At 35.7% G+C, this 24262-nt stretch overlaps 1 protein-coding gene across 10 annotated transcripts in view; it reads right to left on the bottom strand.

The window, feature by feature from the left end:
- Dmd (dystrophin) overlaps positions 1–24262 on the bottom strand; it is a 2242690-nt gene that overhangs the window by 1740329 nt on the left and 478099 nt on the right. For all 10 annotated transcript variants that reach the window (XM_052732199.1, XM_052732319.1, XM_052732309.1 and 7 more), the window contains 2 exons: positions 5952–6044; positions 1067–1144 (listed from right to left, as the gene is read on the bottom strand). In XM_052732199.1, coding sequence (XP_052588159.1) covers positions 1067–1144; positions 5952–6044 — 171 coding nt within the window. The remainder of the gene's footprint in view (positions 1–1066; positions 1145–5951; positions 6045–24262) is intronic.

Below are 24262 nucleotides of genomic sequence, written 5' to 3'. Positions count from 1 at the left end.
CTCAACTAGATACCTTGCAATTTCCATTTTCACATTCTTTATGTTAGTCTGTTATGACCAGATGAGCTGAAAAACATATGCAGGACTGTACATTATTACAAATCCATTGCTTATTACAGTTATTTTAAGAGTATGTAGTAAATGCTTTTGAAATTACCTTTTAAAGAGAGTTATATGTAGTCAGAAAGCTACCAAAAGTGCCTTGTAAATGTACTTGTCAATTAGAAAGGCTGTAGGCGTTAATATGAAAGGAAAACTATTTCCCTGCAAGGCCATGATGAAAATGATAAGATCAGCCTTCCTCAGAGGAGAATCTATCCCCTCTCTTCTGATCATTCATTTAGCTATGATTGTTTGTTTGCTTTTTCTAATATATCATATATATATATATATATATTTTTTTTTTTTTTTTGGTTTTTTTCGAGACAGGGTTTCTCTGTGTAGCTTTGCGCCTTTCCTGGAACTCGCTTTGGAGACCAGGCTGGCCTCGAACTCACAGAGATCCGCCTGCCTCTGCCTCCCAAGTGCTGGCATTAAAGGCGTGCGCCACCACCGCCCGGCTCATATATATTTTATCCAAGTATACTAAGCCAAGTAATTCTTCCCCTCAGCTAAAATAGTAGTTGTTTGTCTGTTAAATTTATATGTTTAATGTGTATGTGTAGTGACTGTTAGCTTGATTTGCACAAAGTATATTATCATTACGATTGAAAACGTAGAATAATATTCAGTAAGCAACTTCTCTTTGTTGTACTGAATACCACCATATGAAGGACTCAGTTTGTCTACTAAAAATAGCTACATCAAGTAATATCTAGTAACAACACAAAAACCATACCAAGTACAGGTCTTGCCTTTCTTGGTCCTCTGTGACTGTATACATTGGCTTCTAGAATTACATTAGCTGCAAGCTCATACAAAGGAACCATCTCATGGGCTCTGAATAAGAGCTTCTGTGATTTACAAGAGAGCTTATAAGCCTTCTCCACATTGCGACTGAAGCCCTTACTGAAACATTAAGCATGCTGTTTTGTCGTGTGCAGACCCTGTTCAGGTCACCACTTACATTATTTTTCTGTAAGACCTGCAGTGCCTTGTTGACATTGTTCAGAGCATGAACTCTTGTAGATCCTTTTTCTTTTGGCTGAAAAAAGAAAAGAGAGAAATGGTGTTTACTAGGGAACAAAGAGACAAAAAAATTCTACCTGAAAAATCAAAGATGTATAAATTTCACTTTTAAGTTTGAATATTTTACATATAAATGAACACATACTGTGAAGCATTTATTTTTTAAAAAAGTCTTCAGGCTTTGGGCTTTTTGTCCTTGGAATAGCACATCTTTAACATAAAGAATCCACCTCCTGGGAAAGAAAGCACATTTTTTTTTTCATTTACAGTACAATTTGGGGTGATTGTGTCTTCATTTTTTAGCTCAGTGTGTATTATTATAAGACCATGAATGATGGAAAACATTAACAAAATACATAAGAAAAGTAACCAGTAAGATAGAAAAGTAGGTTTATTTCTATACATTTTAAGAAAAGTTTGAAGAACAGGAGTCTCTTGTGGTGCCCAAACTCCACTCACTATCTAGCCACCCATACATGCTCATGCAGGCAACCCTAATTTAAGTCTGTTGGTCATAAATGAAAGGGAGAGAGGGCTATTAGAAAAGAATAAGGGGTTGAACAAGAGAGGGAGGGACCCAGGAGATGGAAGTGGAGGTGAGTCTGACCAAAATACATTGTTTGAAATTGTCAAATAAATCATAATAATGTATAGAATTGTCAAATATAAATTATTTTGAAATATATAATGTTATATGATCGATAACACAGAGCTCTCCCACACAAAACAGTCAGTCAGCATTCAGAGAATGAGAGTCTCTGAAGTGTTCAGCACTAAATGGGACATACTTATTACATCCCTTACCCTAAGTCCTAGGGATATTCTGTGAAGGGGGAAGAAAACGATCATAAGAGCCAGAGGTTTCTGATAACAGGAAAACCATGTTTTCCAGGCACAACAGGATCAATGCATATGCAACAAATATGCAGTGATGTGACAACAAGAAGACAGAATCTCAATATAGAGAAAGAAGGCAGGCATGAAATCCCACACCTAACTGCAGAGCTATTGCTATTTGATGGCAGCTGCAAGAGGAAGAGCCAGTTTTCACTAATGGCATGATTCCTGGTAGACTGGCTACACACTAGTGCAGGTCCCACTCCCAACACGAGCTTGGCAACAGAAACTGGGCTCAATGGGGAAAGAAGAAATATAAAAGAATGATTTTCAAAGTTGGGTAGGAAGGCAAAGGAGGATAGCTGGGGTGCTAATGGACAGAGTTGTGGTGGGAGGGTAAATATTTTCAAAATACATTACACAAAATTTTCAAATAATTAGAATATGCTAAAATGTGTAATGCTAAATAAGAAGTGTGTTTCTTTGACTACTGCCTAGTTGTCCTAGTCACTAGAATTCAAAATTTCAACAACCAGGGTTCTTAGTTTATAGTTTTAGTCCCAAAAGTTATAACCCATCATTTAATTTTAAACTAACATCTGCATAATTAATTAAAATACACATCACCTCATTTTTCCTAATAGATGAGTTTTAGAAATTCTATTGTTATGATGCTTGTATTTATTACCGCCTTATTATTTTTTCTGGTTTTCCCTTAAAGCAAGCTCTCATTAGCTATCTCCAAGAATATATCAGAAGCTAGTTTCCTACTCACAATTTCTCCTTGATATCTTCAACAGTGACATGGTTGGAACAAGTCAGCTGCCCAAAACAGTGATTTATACAGCTCTCATTTCAATCTTAGGGAGGCTATTGTTTAGTACACAGTGTGACTTCCTAAGCCTGGTTTCAATTTTCTGCTCTGTCACTTTTGGACTATTCAACCTTGAGAAACTTCTCGGTCTCCCTATACTCCAGTTTTCTCACATGTTAAAACAGAGTTAATAAAATAGCTAGCTGTTCCACAACTTTAACTAGTAATGTGTATAAAGTATTTAGATGGGGGATTTTGACATAATGTGTTCAGATGTTTGCTCTATGGAGTTTGTAGTACATGGAAAGTTCTTCACGTTATTATTAAGCAACTTGCAATGCCAATGGTTTCATACCAATTTCACTTGTAATTATCCTAAACTTAAAAATTAACATATATTCACAAAAATTATCAGTGGATCAAGGCTCCAACTTTTGGTCCGTGCCTATGAAGTTAGAATTTTCATATTTATTGTCTTACCCTTTCTCTACCTTGTGTGTATATGGAATAAATAATACACTTTTCTACTTTTAATTTTACCCTGTGCTTTCCAAGAGTCTTCCAATCCTTCCCAAGACTTGCATACCCAACAGAACGTTACTCTTTAAACTGACTGTACAAGCTTCCAACATTTCTGTTAAGCCTTCTAATCTCCAAGATGACTTAACTACTACCCTTTCTTAAAGACACAGATGTCTTGTTCCTTCATCTTCCTCCATCTCCAAGCATAGCCTCATTAACAGCAATCTCCACTTTTCATATCTTAGAACGTTTTACTCCATGAATGTCAAAGTGAGAACAGCCTGTATTTTTGTGTTTTCCTACCTATCACCACAAAGAGCAAGAAAACAAAGGCACAGAAACATGTTTTTAAAGAAAAGCAGCAGAATATCACCATAAATGTGCAGAGAAGGAGAACAGGTTATGAAAGAATAACCTTAAACAACTGAAAGTCAGTGAGATTTATTTATCTCTCTATTTATAAACAGAACTGACCCCATAAATATGGAAAAAAGTTGGATGCTCACAGGCACTTATTTCTCTATCAACATCATAAAAATATACACATTAGACATGTACGCTTGTATATATAATTTGTGACTATAGTGAAATTAAGAGTAAGCCTATACTGTGCCTTCCAGTTGACTAATTGACAGAAGTTTAAATGTAAAGCATTTGAATATTTTATTCTAGGAAGTCATCAACCCAAGTTAAAAGCTCTTAAAAATATATCAAATATACATATAAGTAACATCATACAGACTTAGCAGATTATGTTTAGGGATATATATGTATATACATATATGCATGAATAACAATTAGTGACAACAGAAGCTGTGAATTTGAAGGAGAGTAGGGAGGATTATTGGAATGAGAAAGGGAAAGTGAGAAATGTAATTATATCATAATCTCAAAAATAAAAGTAAAATTATTGGGTAAATAAACCAGAAAATGTACCAGTTTGAATTAATATAGTAACATATTAATCCTATATAGCTATTGAAGTTAATTTAAAAATGGAAGCACAAAGTATGTCTTTTTAGCATCAGTACAATATTTGAAAATCACTGTGATAGCCATGCATACATATATGCACCAAAATATTATTTCAAGTAATTGAAGGCAAAAATAAGTTCTATGGAATTTAAGAGAGGGAAATTAATTTTAGAAGTCTGTTAAAAAGCCTTCAATAGCAAACAGAAGCCCATGTTTTTCAAGGACTGTCAGAACACACAGAAGCACAGAAAGCAAAACAGGTAAACAAAACAACAAAGCAAAATTCTGGGCACTGTCTGACAGTACAGGGACCAACTTGGCTTGCCGTGAGAGAATTGCAGGAGGCAACTCAGAGATAGGATTTGGGCCAGATCGAACTTTGATAGACAGCTAGAGTTTCTATAGTATATACAAAACCTTGGTTTGTGTGTGTGTGTGGAGGGGGGGGGGGCGCTCATGTGCATGCACATGCTTAAATGCTTATGCTGGAGAGCTATAGTAAAGGGAAAAGAGAAAATATTAAAACAATAATTAAATAGGACTCATTATATATACAGAATGGATGGCTGTAGGTAGACTGGAGTCTTAAACCCTACTTAAAAGAATAATAGAAATCTAAAAATAAAGTTTTTAAGTCAAGAGATTATGATTTAAGAGTTTTTCTCCATTATGAGTGTTTCATCAACTGAACTCAGACTCTTCCATGACTTTAGTAACTTATAATATAGTATAGCCATGTTTTATCTCCTTCATAGGAATATTCTAAAATTATACAAGTTAACAGTTCTCAGAAGGAAATTATATTTTCATCTCATATGCTTTTTGATATCAGACTAAATACCAACATTTTATTATACTATACCAAAAATACTTTTATATATAAATACAGGTATATTTAAAAATACATGAAAATACAAGATAACACAAAGGTAAGTTTAAAGTCATTATGCATAAAAACCTTTATACAATTAGTCCTTAAGAAGGATTTTTTAAAAAAGTAAAGACACATATTACTTTTTAATTAACAGAATATATTGTTGAAATTTTTTTACTCTATTATTCTGCACAAGATAAACAATGCCAAAATGAAAATTATAATATGAATTATTTAGTTCAGAAAGATACTGTATTGCTTATCTGACTAATACATTGGTGAGTTTCATTAGATCACTCAAATAAAACTGATTCTTTGGGGTCTGACACTTCATTGGTGTTACTGTAAATTTCAAAATAAATTTCCTGGACTGGAGAGATGTCTCAGTATACAAATGTAAGGACCAGAGCATGGGTACCTAGCATGCACATAGTAGCCAAGTAGGCATGGTAACCTGTGTATAATCCCAGGGATCAGGAGGCAGAGACAAGGACCACAGAAGAAAGCTGGCTAAATAGAATAGCTGAATTGATGGGGTCTAGTTCAAATGAGAGACTGTCTCAATACATAGAGCAGAGAGTAATTTAGGAAGATATCCAAAGTCAACCTTTTGCCTTCACATAACACACATGCACACAAGTGCTTGTACACCCACATGCAAACATGCATTCAGTCTCACATACAAATACATGAGAAAGGAGAGGGGGGAGGGAGAGGGAGGAAGGAAGGAGGAGAGAGAAAGAGAGAGGGGGGGAAGGAAGAAGCAAGCAAGCAAGCAAGCAAGCAAGGAAAGATTCTTACCAGTTTTTGCCCTGTCAGGCCTTCCAGGAGGTCTAGGAGGCGTTTCCCATCCTGCAGGTCACTGAAGAGGTTGTCTATGTGCTGCTTTCCAAACTGAAATGAAAAACATACCCATTTGAAAAAAAATCACAGTTTTTATAGTTTTTAATGTTCCATATCTATGATGAAGTCTTTGGAAATTTAAAACTATATTTAAGGGTATTTGAAGTATCACATTAATAAATGACCAAGAGTAATGTATGAAAAGGAAGTTCAGGTTGATAAGCAGGGTCAATAAATTATTACAGTAGGACAAATATATTTGAACTGTTAATGACAGCAAGTTGGAAATTTGTAGCATAATTCATCCAATTAATCTGTTGGATTGTTCAACATCCTTTGTCATGCTTTACACAAAATGATTCAGAAAGTCCTGTTCTCATTTTAAAACAAATCCAGGTTTTGGAAGGCCTGATTTATTTATTTTGTCAGTTATTTAGTTAGTTGGAAGCCTATTGCACCTGGTAATCTCAGGTTGCCTCTCACCCAAGTAACCAGTAATCCTAGTTGGTCTTCCATCCAAGTATCATCCCGTCCTAACCATGCTTAACTCCTGGGATAAGATGAGATCCATGGTGTTCAATGTGGTATGGCTATATATGGAAAATCTAGTTTAAACAGGGTGAAAATAAGTCTACTAAGGCTTTTCACTTATTTTTCTAGGATATCTACTTAGAAATTCCATTAAGGAACCTAAAATTACTATAATCACTAGTAAGTCCTAAAATTCTTAGAGTAACTACTGACGGGAGGCACTGAACTTTGCAAATGGATCTTATCACCATTGTTTCTTTTCTGTCATCTTAACATTAATGCACTCATCTTACAGGAGCAGATAAGACAAAGAATTTGGCTATGGAACCCCGTGTTACAAAACTAGAAGGTGGTAAGCCCATCATTTTGCCTCGGGTCTAGGTAACTTCTGAGGCCTCTGTTCCGTCCATCCTACCATGTTACTCTTCTCCACCTTATTATCTTTCTACTCTGTTATCTTTCAAATATATTGTTTCTTCTGACATATGCTCCAAAATCTTTCCTAGTTTCAGTCAAAAACCATCCACAATTGTTTCTGATGGTATGATTTTCAGTTCTCTTATCACCCATATTATCCACAAAGACTTAGTTTAGCACTGAAGTCAATGGAACAGCAGTAAACCAGAGTGAGATGCTAGATGGAGCTCACATTGGTAAATCAGACACACAATGTCCAGGTGACAGAAGTTCTTTCCAGCTGGGAAAACATACTCATGAAAAATAATACCACACACAGGAAATAAATGAATCCAGGAAAACATAACTGTAGAAAATACCAGAGTCTGTAGCTTCAAATCAGAAAATGCTTTCACCGAGTGTCAAATAACAGACCTAACATTGACCTTTAACTCATGAGCTACTTAGATTGCAAACAAACTTTGAAAATTACTTATCAAGAAAATCCCTGTATACAAGAAAAACAACAACTTTGATACATCTAAGTCTAAAGACATAAAAGTTAGATTCTTCCTACACCCAGGTAGCAATGTCAATGATGGGACCTGTAGTTGCCTAGGTAGTTGCCTTCTATGAAGAAAAACCTAGCTCCTGCAGGCAAGCCACTCATTCGTGTATGCTCAGATTTTTTTGATATATCAACTGCAGACTATTTTTTACAAACTGTTTTTGTATTGAAATTATACCCCAATAGTTTGTTTTGAAACTCCAGAGTAAGAATGCAAATAATACAAAATATTAACATGCTGAAAGTTTTTAAAGTAGGTTTATAATGCATAATATATAAGCAAATCTTAAAAAACAGTGACATTTTATGACTCTTTAAGCAGATGAGTGTATACTTCCTAATAATACCATAAAGATCTTCAAATGTAAACATGAGTGACACTGAGGTTTTATTTTCCAATTGAATTAAAGTACAACTTGAAATGCTCTTTATTTCAGGGGCAAGTTTTTTTTTTTTTTTTGGTTTTTCGAGACAGGGTTTCTCTGGGTAGCTTTGTGCCTTTCCTGGAACTCACTTGGTAGCCCAGGCTGGCCTCGAACTCACAGAGATCCGCCTGGCTCTGCCTCCCGAGTGCTGGGATTAAAGGCGTGCGCCACCGCCGCCCGGCAGGGGGGGGCAAGTTTTATAGAAGAAATTGAGAAAAGAGTTTCTTCTAAAGTTATGAAAATAAGCATCTTGCAGGTAGCAATATGCCAATTTTTAGAAAAAGGCAAATGTATATTTTTCTGACAAAGATTGTTGTTCTTAGGCCATACTATGTATCTTTACTGATTGCCAGATAAACTCTGACAAACGAAGAAGGACATGGATGACAAAATGGCACTTACTCAAAAAAAGAATTGAAGCCAGTAAATATGAAGTGTATCTCAGGGCATCTAACCTAAGTATTATATAGGATGAAACATATGCTTTGATTTAGGGAAAGGAAGTAGAGATAAAGGCCAGCAGGCTGAGAGAATCTTGCTTACAGTCTGAATGTGACACAGACTCTCTATAGTTTACCCTTTCATGCCAAATTCAACCAAAATGGAAAGGGAGTAAATGATCCCGGTCTAGTCAGGCTCCCAAGTGTAACTAGTTAATGATCTTAGGACAAGGAAGCAACGAGTTAATAGGGAAAAAATCTGATCTTATTATTTTATCAGTTTTCATAGCACATTTATAACAATGTTTCACTGAAGTATCACAACAGAAATCTGAATCTTCTTTGTTCCATCGGCCATATTGTCACCCAGAAGGAACATGCTTTCTGCAAATGAGACTGAATGAATATATCCTGGGTATGGCAGGATCAATTCCTCAGGTACTAAAGGTTTAGCAGTTCTGTGAAAACACATGCTGAAGCAGATTTTGCCCTCCTTTTGTAATGCATGTTTGCTTTAATTTAAAGGCAAATATTAAAGCAGTTTTTGTAAAATTCCCACCTACTAAAGCAATTCTCAACAAAATGTCACAAAGCTTCAGATGCTTAGTCTATATGTAGCATGACTACCCCACAGGAAAAAAAAGCATCTCATTACTCCTGCATCCTTTGCTTGGTTTAAACTACTCTCTCTTCATTGGACAGAGTTATCCATATTACACAACAAAAGGAGCACTGTTTCCAGAGGCAGTGGAAGTTAACTTTGGCACTCAAGTGCCCTGTTCACTAGCTGTGGTATCCTAATAAAGTAAACCTTTGCACTGATCAGTAAAATTTAAACTGATACAATAACACCTCAGAGCACACTTGTGAACTTGAAATCGAACAAAGTAAGTATATTCTATAGGTGTTGCATATGAATTGGCAACTTTTAATCCATATTTAAAAAATATAGGATGATTTTACTCCTTTATTCTTCTATTAGCGCTTCTCTATTTCTCTCTGTAGTGCTAAGTTCGAGGTACATATGAAATTTTATCATGCTATTGAATGTAATAGAAAATGCTGAGTTCATTTGTAATGCATGTGATTATAACCCCTATAAGTGTAGATAACAGTATAGGAGTATAGGTATAGCACTGATAAGAATAGTAAGGAAGGAGAGATGTAATTGTGCACATACATCACAAAAAATGAGGAATGTAAACTGTGGATTGCAAAGCCCAAAGAAAATTCATGCTCTTGCTCTGTTGCTTCTTCGGCTATTTTAAATTAAATCTTGGTTTATTTCTCTCCTGTTTCATTTTTGCTATCTATCACATCTTTTTTCATAGGTGACATTTAGGGTAATAAAAGCATTACTATTTCCTTAAAATTCCATCATTAATGGCTTTCTTTTCAAGTGCAGAAAATGGTTTTGTAAATCAAAGTGCCACATCCTTTTTGTGCCACATGATTCTGAAGCTCTCTGCCTTTAGTTCCTTTCATGACTAATGCTTTCTTTATTAAATGAACTCAGTGAACTTTTGACATTACTCAGCAGATTCACCCATTCAGTTATTGACTTCTTCTTTACTAACCCAAATAGCAAGATGAAACAACCATAAAATAACAATCCTTCTATAGTATTGTTAGTAATGAATTAAGAAATATGGAAGCCCAGACAATGTTAAAATATATTAGTAGGTGGTATAAACAAAGAGGAGAAAATTTTAAATAATGTAAAAAAAAAACAACTGTGAAAGGCTCAGAAATTCATTTGTGAAGCTGTTTAAGTGGCCTCTGACTCTTCAGAGTTGCATCAGTCTTTTAACCTGAAAATACAGAAGGATCAATACAATGTTCCAGTAAGAGGTAAAGAGCACACGGATAATTTAGCATGACCTTCTGGTTACAAAAAGGTCAAGCCATGGATATATCTGTTGTTCAAAAAGTCAAGAGACTGCTCAGTGATTACAAATTCTGGACACTGGAAACACCAAAAAGACTGCAAAAGTGAGGATTCAAAATCTCCTGGGAGGCAACACTGCTGAATTGCTCAGCACAAAATAATACAGCCCACTGTAGTTTAAACAGGTACTTTTTGTAGGTATTTTTCCAAAGTACAGTTTTAAAAATTTTGACATTGTATTGCAACATAATATACATACAGGAAACATGTATCTTCAGTTGTATAGCTCACTGAATCTTTGTAAAGTGAATAGGTTTATATTACAGCAATTACACTCATAAGCAGGATCTGAAAGGTACCTGGTAGCAACCTAGCACCAGTTCTGTGGATTAGCATCTTCAAGAATGACCACTGTACTAATTGTTAACAGCACATATTAATAATGCTTCACAAGACTCTCAATAAAGACAAATAAAATGTGTTTCATCTTTAATTTTAGGAACGTAATGATTGAAAGGAATATGGCTTATATAGAGAGAATTTGGAAAGGAAAAATTTCACACTGATGAAGTGTTTTACAAAGCATAAAAATTATAATTTTGTGAACAAAATTTGCTCTACATTCAAAATGCCTGTATCCATATCTTATATGTTATTATAAGATCTTGGGCAAGTCTCTTTTCCAATCCAAGCCTCAATATTTCCATTTTTAAAATCAAGATATAGTATTACCCAGATTGTGGTAATGATATGAAAATTTTAAGTAGAATGGGCTTTTTAAAAATAAAATATACCTAAAAGATGCTAACTATCATGAATTTATTCCAGTATTTTGAACCATAATGCTCATACTTCTTGACATTTCCTCTTTGTGAGCTTATACTCAGAGTGACCAATGGCACTAACTAATTTGATAACATAAAGATTAAATGGTTAATAAATATAAGGTGTCCAATACAGTCCCTGGCTGAGAAAATGTTCAATAAACTCAAATTACATTTCTTGTGTCATCCTGTTAAATGTCCCTATCAGGGAGTAAGCATCCAAATTTGTTTTGCAGATCCAAAGGCCCTTGCAAAAACGAGTAATACTGTAAAAGCTTACCAAAAGAATGTTTGCAAAGATAAAGACAGAGTCTTACGAAACCACGGGAACAAATAGAGAAATATATTTACTCCTAGACTCAGAGAAGAGAGCATTTTTGGCCTGTAAACAATGAAAGAAAAGACTAAAAAGACTGCCTGAGAGGAGCTCCCATCACTCAAATGTCCTTATCTTTCTATATTCCTTCTTTCTTGTTCCTTTAAGATCTGCCATTGGGCAAATCCACCTGGAAGTCATAGGGTAAGGGAATCTGCTACTATAGGCAAGCTAGTTACTCAGGAGAGGAAAAGGAAGAGAGTCAGCCAAGGTGGATGAACTACCAGTATTTGACACTTCACACATTGCAAAATTTTGTCACAGACATCTGTGTCAGGAAGGAACTGCAAGCACAAATGTTCTTCTTCAGGCTAAATCTACCAATTATATCTCTAGGAATGTCATAGCAAAAAGCAAAATCTATTAGTAGGATACATTTTCTTTTTTAACAGGAGTATCAAAGTTCTGGAATGTTCTTAGGATTTAGCAGATGAAAATTAAAATGTATTTATTCATTATCACTTAGCATCAAATACTTTTCAAGACTCTTATGTACCAGAAATAGCACTAAAATCTGGCTGCAAAGATAATGAAGAAAAAGCCAAGTTATTCCTTGGAGCTAAGAAGTACTGATCAGCTAAGTTATATAATATACTTTCACATTCACCCCAGTTACAGAAGGTTATTCTATTCAGCAGTAAGTATTCATAAAACATAATCATTAACACCCAATATGTATATTATAGTACTAAGTACATAAAAAATGACTCAGGCAGATTGCACATTAGAACTTTGAACAGTAACAACAGTCGATGGAAATCAAGTCATTATCTATAAATGGTTTGTTTTAAACACCAAAGGGAAAAAAAAATGATTAAACAAAGTCAGCATGTTTCATTGTCTGATCAGGTCTATCTCTTATAAACTTTGTTTAAAAAAATTGAGTCCTTTACTTAGACTTGTGGTTTCTCATCTGTAATTTAACAAGGATAATATTAGTTTACTTCCGCAGGTTTTCTAAAAACAAAATTTGTAAAATTTTGGTAATTTTTATATATTGTTTGATATAGCCTTAACAAAATGAAAAATTTATTGTACCATAGAAGACTTACAATACAAGAATTTAGAAAATTCTCTTTTTTGAGAATTACATATTCCTTATACATTGAAATACTAAAAGATACCTTTAATTTTTATACTAAATTACATAGGTAAATGATTTATATTTGGACATCTAGGGATAGACATAGAAATGAATTAAGATCTATTCCAATAATCATTTTTACATAAAATAGCACAAAGTTGGCAAGATGAAGCATTTTGTTTCAAAGTATTTAAACACACACATACACACATGTCATATACAAATATGACATAATAAATAAGCTTTTGAGGAAATACTACCTATCAGCATTTAGAACCAAATAACCTCTAAGGTGGCTAAAGAATATTTAAATTTGTTCATACACAATGAAAGGTCAATGGCACAAGAACATTCATATATTCTGTAAATAATAAATTTAAATTGTATTTTTATTTTATATATACTTTCCTAGTTACATGTCAGAACAATTGTATGTGCTCAATGTGGGTGACAAGACATAGCTTTTGTTCCTAATCCTGCCATTCTGCTGCCCACTGGGGAAGTCAAACTTGGTCAATTCATAATCTTTTCTTCAATGACTATATTGAAGGCCTGTTTGTAGACAGTACCAAATCAAGGAAAGGATTCACAAGGCTACATGGCATAGAATATGTAACGAAAGGCTTCTGTGTAAATTGTATTTCTATTTCCTTGTAACAAGTTGAACCGGAGGAAATTTCCAATCCTGTAGTAGTATATGGTTGAATACTGGATTTTTCATATGAATCAGTTTCATATACATTGATTCATTAGTGTTTGAGAGAAACATTAGTGTATGTTACATACTCTGCTCTAATTAATTTTTACCATAATCAAGGAAACTCATCTCTATTTTATAGATAATATATTTGAGGCATAGAGCATACCAATAATTTTTCTAAAGTTACAACAAGTAAGTGTTACATACAACTCTAAATGTAGACACTCTATCTACCAATCTCTTAACCATTCCTACTGTCTAAATGTTGTTCAAGTTATGGTTATTTGGTTGTTATATCATTCAGTGTTACTGATAGGTAATTATAACAGGCACGTCATAATGTCAAAAACGCAAGTTTTAGAGTTTGTTTTCATTTTCTTATTTTGTTTTATGAGTATGAGCATTTCCCTGCTTCTGTGTACACACCACATACCTACAGAATCTGTAGTGGTCAGAAGAGACCCTGAGGACCAAATTTAGATCAGGTCCTCTACAAGAGCAAGAAGTACTCTTAACCACTTAGTCATCTCTTCACCCCCTCAAGAGAGAAAAGTTTTCATGTAATCAATTCTTTCTGTTCTTTCCTTTCACTTTCTTAATGTCACATGTTAATTTACAAAAGTAGTTATTCTTTATACTGGGCTGAATTTGTGACAAGATATTGGGAACAGTGGTGCTTCTTACATCTACATTAAGACTTTTTTTTTTCAGGTTTGGGACTATGGAGATGGTTCATTGACTAAAGCACATCATTCCCAATGGTGAGGACTTGAGCTCAGATTCCCAAGAACCACATTAAGCTGGGTGCATGTGTCTGTAATTCCAGCACCTCTCAACCAGATGGGAAATCTCTGGAAGCCTGTTGGCCACCTAGCCTGATACAATGTTGAACAGAGTACCCTGTCTCAAATAAGATTGAAGGTAAAGGCTGACACCCAAAATTGTCCTCTGACACCCACACATATACTACCACACATCCTCATGTATTCACTCTCAAGAGCAGTCACCCATAAATACATACATATTCACAAAAACTAAAAATGTGAAAAAAGAATTCAACCTGTGAATTGTTAAATTGCTTAGCATTAAGGATCCCATTATCTCGAGACATCAGTATGACTGGCATTCTAACAAATATAGTAAAGACTGCACCAGAGCAGTAACCCAAGTAACACAATATTGTCTAAAGATTTTGAAAACCATTCTCTCTCTTGTTATCATTAGCTAAATAGAAAATTAAAAATATGATTCTAAAAGATGATGAAGCTTCAATTAATAGCAAATAAAAGAATAAGTTTGGGTTTTGTGCATCTAACTCAAACATTTCTTAAACATCTCAACGTGCCACTATTTGTTTTAAAATCTTCCATTTATTGGTTTTATTTTGAAGAATAACGGTTCTTGGAAGCAAATAAGCACTTATTTAAATTGCTCTTCTAGCTTTTTCTCAATTGTGCGGAAAATGTTGATAAATTATGTAACACTTCACTTGTTTTCATCATATGTCAAAGGAGAGAAGTATTTAAGTTACACAACATTTTATCATTACTAGCCACATGCTTCATACTGTCTCACACACCAGGAAGAATAGATAGATGAAAGGTGTTTTTTTCCCTTTACCATTGCTCTTGTTCTCATACACTTTGTCACATTCTAGGGAAGAGGTGTACTTTAAAGCAATTATCATTCTAATCCTCTTGATACTGGTGTCAGAAATGGGCTGCTGGTACACATAAGAGAGATTTAATCCATTCTGGGGAGAATAGCAGAAACCTTTATCAACTGAATTTCAAAAGTTGAATAAAATATTAATAGGAAGATGTGGAAAATGGAGGAGAGTACAAGCAGAAAGACCGTCAGATGCTAGGATCAAGTTACATTTTATGATTACAGGAATCACAATAAGCCAGTTCTTCAAGCATAGGGTCTGTTAGGGGCAGAAAATGATCACATTACAGAGGCATAAGAGACTACATCAGAGAAGATTTGTTATGGCACTCAAAGGAATCTAGACATACACCCATTGTCTTCAGACTTTTAAACATGGCTTCTAATTTTGATACACTCAAGCCATATATTTACATTAATAATTAGTTGTGTTTTAACACAGGGAATACTGTTTCAGAAAGCCTAATATTTGCATTGTTTAGAGACTATTCTTGTGTGAAAATATTACTTGGCAAGGAAGCTATGCTGTGCAGGAACATCTGCTCTAAATGATAGACTAACAACAAAATTGGTCCAAATATTTCATCCTTTAATGAGTCCATGCCCCTCACAGCGTGGCCTCGATGCTTTTCTCTTCTCCATTTTCTGCCTCGTGAACCCGTGTCATCCCCTGACTTGCTTTGACCAGTAAAATGTAGCAGAGAGGACTGCTTTCTACTCCCAAACATTGTCCTCAATAAGGTTTGAATGCTTTTCTGTACTCTGCATGGCACTTTTTTCCACTCTAGAAACATATCTGAGCCAGGTTGTGAGAGGATGAGAGATGTGGAGCAGAGCCAAGTTGCCCTGGCTATCTCATAGGAGATAGGGACCTTACTTTTTTGTTTCCATTTGATAAAGTTTCACTCTATTGTCAGTTTAGATTAAAAAAAATCTGTTTATCATCTTTTCTTTATTCTTTCAGTGGCTTGTTATTCAAAAACAGTGAGTCAAAATAATTCTCAGTGAACTAAACTGTCACCTTCATTTAGTATTTCTAGAAAAATGGTTTTCTGAATGGCACCCAAAACAAAATAATTAACATTTTTAAGGAAAGCTTAATAGTATTGGAGAATAATGTTAACTTGTCTGCAAATTGATGATAAAATTGTAATTGGTAACCCCATTTCAAAAATAGAAAAAATCATATATGTAAAAAGTCTAACCAGAGCCAGGAGGATCTCTGTGAGTTCAAGGCCAGCCTGGTCTGCACAGTGAGATCCATGACAGGTGCCAAAACAACACAGGGAAATCTTGTCTCGAAAAAACCAAAAAAAAAAAAAAAAAAAAAAAGTCTTGCTCATCTCTTGTGTTAGAACCAGCATCACATAACTAATAGATAAAAATCTTTTGAAATATATTAGCTTATTAAAACCCCAAAGCTAAAAATGTCATCAGATAATGTCTAAGGCCTATAGAACTGTTTTACTCATCTTCCTGTAACCACCTCTCTAATGTACCAACCAACATATTTTAAACCTGCGTTGATTCATGACATTCTTTGTTCTGCAAAACTATAGAACTTCATGAAACTGCTTTCACATTGGACATGGAATTTGGGGTAACCTTAATCTGTTTTCCTGGGTCATAGTCACTCAAAATGGTTCCAGAATAAACTCTCTTATTCTTTAAATTGAAACTGCAGTGTGTGTGTGTGTGTGTGTGTGTGTGTGTGTGTGTGTGTGTGTGTGTGTGTATGTATATGTATGCTGACACTAGCCTCTAGAAACTTAGATTCAAGTAAAACAGTGAAACACTGAAAAATCTTGACTTCTTTAGTTTGTGGCATGTGTTCACACTGGCATGACTGGTTTGAGAAGAAAGAGAATTCATCAAAAGTTTTTCATAATTTTATTTAAAAACATTGGTATTTATGACTTTTCTGGTTTCATATTTAAGGTCACTGTATGGGCAATCTTCTGAAGAAATGGATAAATACACATTGATTCATTAAGGTATATGTGGAAAAAGTAACGTGAATCACTAAAATATTTTTACCTACTTTAATTCACAAAGCAGGTATTGTCTTCTTATAATAACACTTCAGTTATTACCAAAACACTCCTCATAATCCAATCTTAATAGCTCCTTAGAGACAGTTAAAAATCTATGTGATCATTAAAATGCTCTTCGTATTTCTTCATGTATTCTTTAGTGAGTAAAATCAATTTGACCACACATTGATCTTAATATAATTAAAAATTAAAAAACACTTGGGCATAGTAAATGAGAAAGGGACATAAAAAATATTGCAATCATCTTGCATTTTTATCCACTATCCATTGTTAATCGATTGAATATGTATAACAGTTCAAAAGTTTTAAAATGAATATTATCAGTTGGTATATAATAGGCAACACATAGCAAGAATAATGAAAAGGAAAATCACAACAAAGTGATGTAAAAACATAATCACAATTTTATAATCATGACTGGCAATAATAATCAAACAGCTTGTCTATGTCACCATGAATCCCTGAAATAAAAATTTCATAATCATAAACAACACCACATGTAAAACACTATTTGGACACTGGGGTATAACCCAGAGCATGCATAATATCCTGAGATCCATCTTTAGCATGAAAGTGGTGAACAAGAAGCAAGTAAACATGAAAGAAAACAAAAGGGAAAAAAGTAGTTGGAGCTAGTCAGTAGAGAACATCAACTGTCACTGATTGTGTTGGCTTTTTTAATCTGACATTTTATAGGCTTCTAACAACCTTTGGTCCCTTATGAGCTGTGATTCCATTCCTAGATTGAGTAATCATCGTCCATTTTATCTTATTTTCCCATAATTTTATTCTTTATTATCTTGTTCTAATTTTTCTTCTGCTCTACAATTACTTTACCACTCTTTCCTCATTATGTTCTGAAATGCTAAAGTACTGAAACTGTATCTTGATGTCCCCAATCTTAGCTGTGCGATCGCAAGCTCTCTTTTCTTAGAAGTTAAGCTTTGTCTAATTTACCCACAATCATAAAAGATAAAGGATAGTCTCCTTTCTCTCATTACAGTTACAATCCCTCCTAACAGAACCAAACTGCTGACTTGGCCCTCCTAGGATTGGATCATTCTGCAGGCTCTGGCGTCCACCATATTTGACTCCAGATTTTGAGTCTATACCTTTAGCCACTTCCTTCTGGGACTTGCTCCACTCACTCATCTCTCTTAGCCTACTCCATTAAGTTTGTCTTTCTCAGAGTTGCCTATCCAGTCTCTCTTGTTCTATGAAAGTCATACAAGTACTTCATAGAGTCTCCCTATGCCCTTTGGAGGGCTCATCTCGTACATGGGACTCCCATCCTCTGTGCTTTGGGCATCTCTCTAACAAGTCTTGCCCCACCCCCCGCAGTGGGGGATGCCCTCAGGATTGAGACTCTGTCTTAGGGCACTTACTCCCTTCTATGTCTTCAACCCTGTGTCTCCATTCCCATCCCTTTTAATTCTCATGATCTGAAAACTCTACTTCCTCATATTGATATATGACACTGGAATCCTCCTTCTGTCATGTTTCCTCCTTATGGCCCCTAATACTTGGACTTGGAAGGAAAAATCTTTCCTAAGTCTCTCCTACCTCCTCTTTGCTTTGTTCCCAGAAATTCTTTACCACCCCACTTTCTTCCCTCTCACTAACCATGGGCTCTTCTCCTTCAAAACTTTAACTGCCCTTGCCTGTCTCTTTAAGTTTCTTTTCCTTCTCAGACCCAGAGATACCATTAAGCCTTGGTGTCATATTTTTTTACTATAATAAAGCTTGATATCAATACAAGTTTTTCAATCGGTCTCAATGGCCTGAAAATGGCACACTGGACTACCAAACTCTCATAGATCTTGACAAATTCTCACCACACACAAGCAAACTGTCCAAAATCCATTATGCCCAAACCTTCTCTGATCTGCACCCTCATCCTTTGCCCTGTGTCTCCTGTGTCACTCATGAGAGTCTCTTAGAACAGACATCTCCTCCCAAAGCTGACCAGCACCTGGAGCCCTTGGTTGGTTTCCTTTCAACTCTGATATAGAACATACAGCTCCCCTAGGGGTGCTTTCTCTGTTTAACCCACCGATACCTGCTCAGCCTGACCCCCTGGCACCATCCCAGCTTCACCTACCAGTAGCCTTTCTGCTCACTCACCTCCTCATCTTGACTCAACCTCACCCATTATTTCTTCATCAACCCCAATGGCTCAAACCTGCTCCCATGCTCTTTATCCCCTCAGAGAAGTGGAGGCCCTAGCATAAGTACATGTCATGAGTGTCACTTATTCTGTGGCTAATCTTTCCCAGGTAGAAAAGTGCCTTGGTTCTTTCTCTGTTGACATTTCTAATTTCATCAAAGAATTCAGGTACCTCACCCAGACCTCTACCTCATCTGACATGACCTCTTATGTCATTCTCCCTTCTGTGTATCATACCTGAGGAAAAGAAAAGGGTCTGGTTAGGCCCATACAGATAGTATCAGCTGCATGGATGATTCCTATCTGGTAGGGGCTGAGGAAGCTCCCCTTGCAAACCACCTCTGGGATTATCAGATTAACGTTGAGAATCAGTCCTCTGGCCAGGGCAACTAGAGGCAAAACAATTACTGGTCTCCAGGCTTGACTCCAAAAGACCTCCTATAAGATGGTAAATTTCAACAATCTGATGGTGATCACCTAGAACACAGATCGAAATCCTTCACCTGATTCACAAAGGCTCTCCTTTAGTACACCAAGCTAGATACTAATTCTCGAAAGGGCATGCTTGTCCTCAGCCCTTACTTCCTTTCCCAGTCAGCCTCTGACTGTGTGTGTGTGTGTGTGTGTGTGTGTGTGTGTGTGTGTGTGTGTGTGTGTGTGTGTATACCTTAAAAGAGTAGATAAGGAGACATAAGCCCACCCTGCATGAATTGGGAACAGGTAAAACCATCTCCAGACTGGGCAAACCAGGTCCCTAGCCCCTAGGCCCCGGGGGCACATCCTCTGCCCCTCCCCCAAGCCATTGGAACCACAGGGACTGGCCAACTGCCACTTCCCCCACCCCCTCGCCATAAAAACAGACCCCTATGACACCAGCAACCACAGGAGTCATAAGCCCACCCTGCACTGACTGGGAACAGGTCCCACCCTGTACCGATTGGGAATAGCTACTCCCTGAGACAGAGCCCACTGGTGCCCATTGGTCTGAGATCTGCTCCCTAGACATAGAATCCATCAGCAGTGATTGGACCAAGAGCCCAGATTAGACCAAGAGCTCCCATTAGATCAAGAGTATCAATCAGACCAAAAGAGGCTGCCTCAGACACAGACACCACTTGAACAGAGTGGAGGAAGAGATGGGTAGATGCCAGTGCAAAAATACAGACAACAATATAAAGACCAATGTGGCACCATCAGAACCTAGTGGTGCTACATCAGCAAGATCTAAGCATCCCAAAGCAGAAGAAGCAGAAGAAATAGATCTTAAAATGACTTTAAGAAGATGATAGAGGCCTGTAAAGAGGAAACAGAAATTACTCTTAAAGAATTAGAAGAAAAGACAAACAAAAAATTGGAAGAAATCAATAAATCCCTTAATGAAAACCAAGGAAAAGCAATTAAACAGGTGAATGAAACAGTCCAAGATTTGAAAATTGAAATAGAGGCAATAAAGAAGACACAAAGTGAGCGAAGGCTGGAAATGGAAGATCTGAGTAAATGAACAGTAACTACAGATGCAATCATAACCAACAGAATGCAAGAGATGGAAGAGAGAGTCTCTGGCATTGAAGATAAAATAGAAGAAATAGATTCATCAGTTAAAGAAAACACTAAAGCCGAAAAAGTCATAACACAATATGTCCAGGAAATTTGGGACACCATGAAAAGACCAAACCTAAGAATAATAAGGATAGTAAAAGGAGAAGAATACCAACTTAAAGGCACAGGGAATATATTCAACAAAATCTTAGAAGAAAACTTTCTCAACTTAAAGAAGGAAATGCTTATGAAGGTACAAGAAGCTTACAGAACACCAAATAGACTGGATCCAAAAAAAACCCTTTCAGCACATAATAATCAAACCACTAAACATACAGAATAAAGAAAAAAATATTAAGATCTGCAAAGGAAAAAGGCCAAGTAACATATAAAGGCAGACCCATCAGAATAACACCTGACTTCTCAACGGAGACTCTGAAAACCAGAAGGTCCTAGACAGATGTAATGCAGACACTAAGAGACTATGAATGCCAACCCAGACTATTATATCCAGCAAATCTCTCAATTGCCATAGATGGAGTAAATAAAATATTCCATAATAAAACCAGATTTAAACAATATCTATCCACAAATCTAGCCCTACAGAAAGTGCTAGAATGAAAAATCCACCTAAGGAAGTTAGATTCACCCATGAAAACACAGGCACTAGATAATCCCACATCAGCAAATACCAAAGAAGAGCAACACACAACACTACCAACAAAAAATAATGGGAATTAACAATTACTAGTCATTAATATCCATGGTCTCAATTCACCTATAGAAAGACACAGGCTGACAGAATGGATATGAAAACAGTATCCATCCTTCTGCTGCATACAAGAAAGACACACCAACTTTAAAGACAAACACTATCTCAGAGTAAAAGGCTCGTAAAAGATTTTCCAATCAAAGGGACTTAAGAAGCAAGCTGGTGTAGCTATCCTAATATCTAATAAAATGGACTTCAACCTAAAAACAATTGAAAGAGATCGGTAAGGACATTACATACTTATCACAGGGAAAATCACCAAGATGAAGTCTCAATTCTGAACATTTATGCCCCAAATACAAGGGCACCCACATTTGTAAAAGAAACATTACTAAAGCTTAAATCACACATCAAACCACACATACTAGTAGTGGGAGATTTCAACACACTTCTCTCACCAATGGACGGATCTACCAGACTGAAACTTAACAGAGAAATAAAGGACCTAACAGATGTTATGACTCAAATGGACTTAATAGATATTTATAAAACATTCAACCCTAACACAAAAGAATATAACTTCTTCTCAGCACCCCATGAAACCTTCTCTAAAATTGACTACATGCTCGATCACAAAGCAAATCTCAACAGATACAGAAAAAATTTTGGAATAACCTCCTGTATTTTATCAGAACACCATGGCTTAAAGTTATATTTCAACAAGAACAAAATTTATAGAAAGTCTATAATCTCATAGAAACTGAATAATGGCCAAATGAATTACCAATATGTCAAGGACGAAATAAAGAAAGAAATTAAAGTTTTCCAAGAATTCAATGAAAATGAAAGTACAACATACCTAAACTTGTGGGACACTATGAAAGCAGTGCTAAGAGGAAAATTCATAGCACTAAATACCCACATAAAGAAGATGCAGAAATCTCACACTACTGACTTAACAGCATACCTGGAAGCTCTAGAACAAGAAGAAGCAAACTCACTCAGGAGGAATAGATGTCAGGAAATAATCAAATTGAGAGCTGAAATCAATAAAATAGAAACAAAGAGAACAATACAAAGAATCAATAAGACAAAGAGTTGGTTCTTTGAGGAAATCAACAAGATAGACAAGGCCTTATCCAAATTAACCAAAAGACAGAGAGAGAACATCCAAATTAACAAAATCAGAAATGAAAAGGGACACATAACAACAGACAATGAGGAAATCCAGAAAATCATTAGGTCATACTTCAGAAACCTGTACTCCACAAAATTGGAAAATATAAAAGAAATGGACGATTTTCTGGATAGGTACCCCATACCAAAGTTAAATCAAGATGAGATAAACTATTTAAATAGGCCAATAACCCCTAGGGAAATAGAAACAGTCATTAAAAGTCTCCCAACTAAAAAACGCCCAGAACCAGATGGTTTCAGCACAGAATTCTACCAGAATTTCAAAGAAGAGCTGATATCAATATTCCTCAAATTTTTCCACACAAAAGAAACAGAAGGAACCTTACCAAAGTCTTTTTATGAGGCTACAGTTACCCTGATATCCAAATCACACAAAGATGCAACAAAGAAAGAGAATTACAAACCAATCTCTGTCATGAACATTTATGCAAAAATACTCAATAAAATATTGGCAAACTGAATCCAAGAACACATCAAAAAAGTATCCACCATGATCAAGTAGGCTTCATCCCAGGGATGCAAGGATGGAAGGTTCAACATAAGAAAATCTGTCAATGTAGTACACCATATAAACAAGCTGAAAAAAATCTCATTAGATGCTGAAAAGGCCTTTGACAAAATCCAACACCTCTTCATGATAAAGGTCTTGGAGAGATCAGGAATTCAAAGAACATACCTAAACATAATAAAAGCAATTTACAGCAAGCCGACAGCCAACATCAAAGTAAATGGAGAGAAACTCGAAGCGATTCCACTAAAATCAGGAACAAGACAAGGCTGTCCACTCTCCCCATATTTATTCAATATAGTACTTGAAGATCTAGCTAGAGCAATAAGACAACAAAAGAAGATCAAAGTGATAGAAATCAGAAAGGAAGAAGTCAAACTTTCACTATTTGCAGACAATATGATAGTATACATAAGTGACCCTAAAAATTCTAATAGGGAACTCCTACAGCTGGTAAACTCCTTCAGTAATGTGGCAGGATAACTCAAAAAAAAAAAAAAAAAAAAAAACCAAAACCAGTAGCCCTCCTATATACAAATGATGAAAGAGCTGAGAAAGAAATAAGAGAGACATCACTCCTTATAATAGCCACAAATAATATTAAATACCTTAGGGTAACTCTAACTAAGCAAGTGGAGGACCTGTATGACAAGAAGTTTAAGTCTCTTAAGAAAGAAACTGAAGAAGATATCAGAAAATGGAAAGATCTCCCATGCTCATGGATAAGTAGGATTAACATAGTAAAAATGGCAATCTTACCAAAAGCAATCAACAGATTCAATGCAATCCCTATCAAAATCCCAACACAATTCTTCACAGACCTGGAAAGAACAATACTCAACTTCATATGGAAAAACAAAAAACCAAGGATAGCTAAAAGAATCCTGTACAATAAAACAACCTCTGGAGGCATCACGATCCCTGACTTCAAGCTCTACTATAGAGCTACAGTAATAAAAACAGCTTGGTACTGGCATAAAAGCCAACATGGGGTCCAATGGAATCAAATTGTAAACTCTGACATTAATCTGCACACGTATGAACACCTAATTTTTGACAAAGAAGCCAAAACTGTACCATGGAAAAAAGAAAGCATCTTCAACAAATGGTGCTGACATAAGTGGAAGTCAACATGTAGAAGATTGTAAATGGATTCATATCTGTCACCATGCACAAAACTTAAGTCCAAGTG

Source organism: Peromyscus californicus, unplaced genomic scaffold, assembly GCF_007827085.1.
Source record: "Peromyscus californicus insignis strain IS unplaced genomic scaffold, ASM782708v3 Scaffold_10__1_contigs__length_136768540, whole genome shotgun sequence".
Classification (NCBI taxonomy): domain Eukaryota; kingdom Metazoa; phylum Chordata; class Mammalia; order Rodentia; family Cricetidae; genus Peromyscus; species Peromyscus californicus.
Note: the sequence above shows the minus strand (reverse complement) of the source record. Positions and strands in the feature narration are given on the sequence as shown.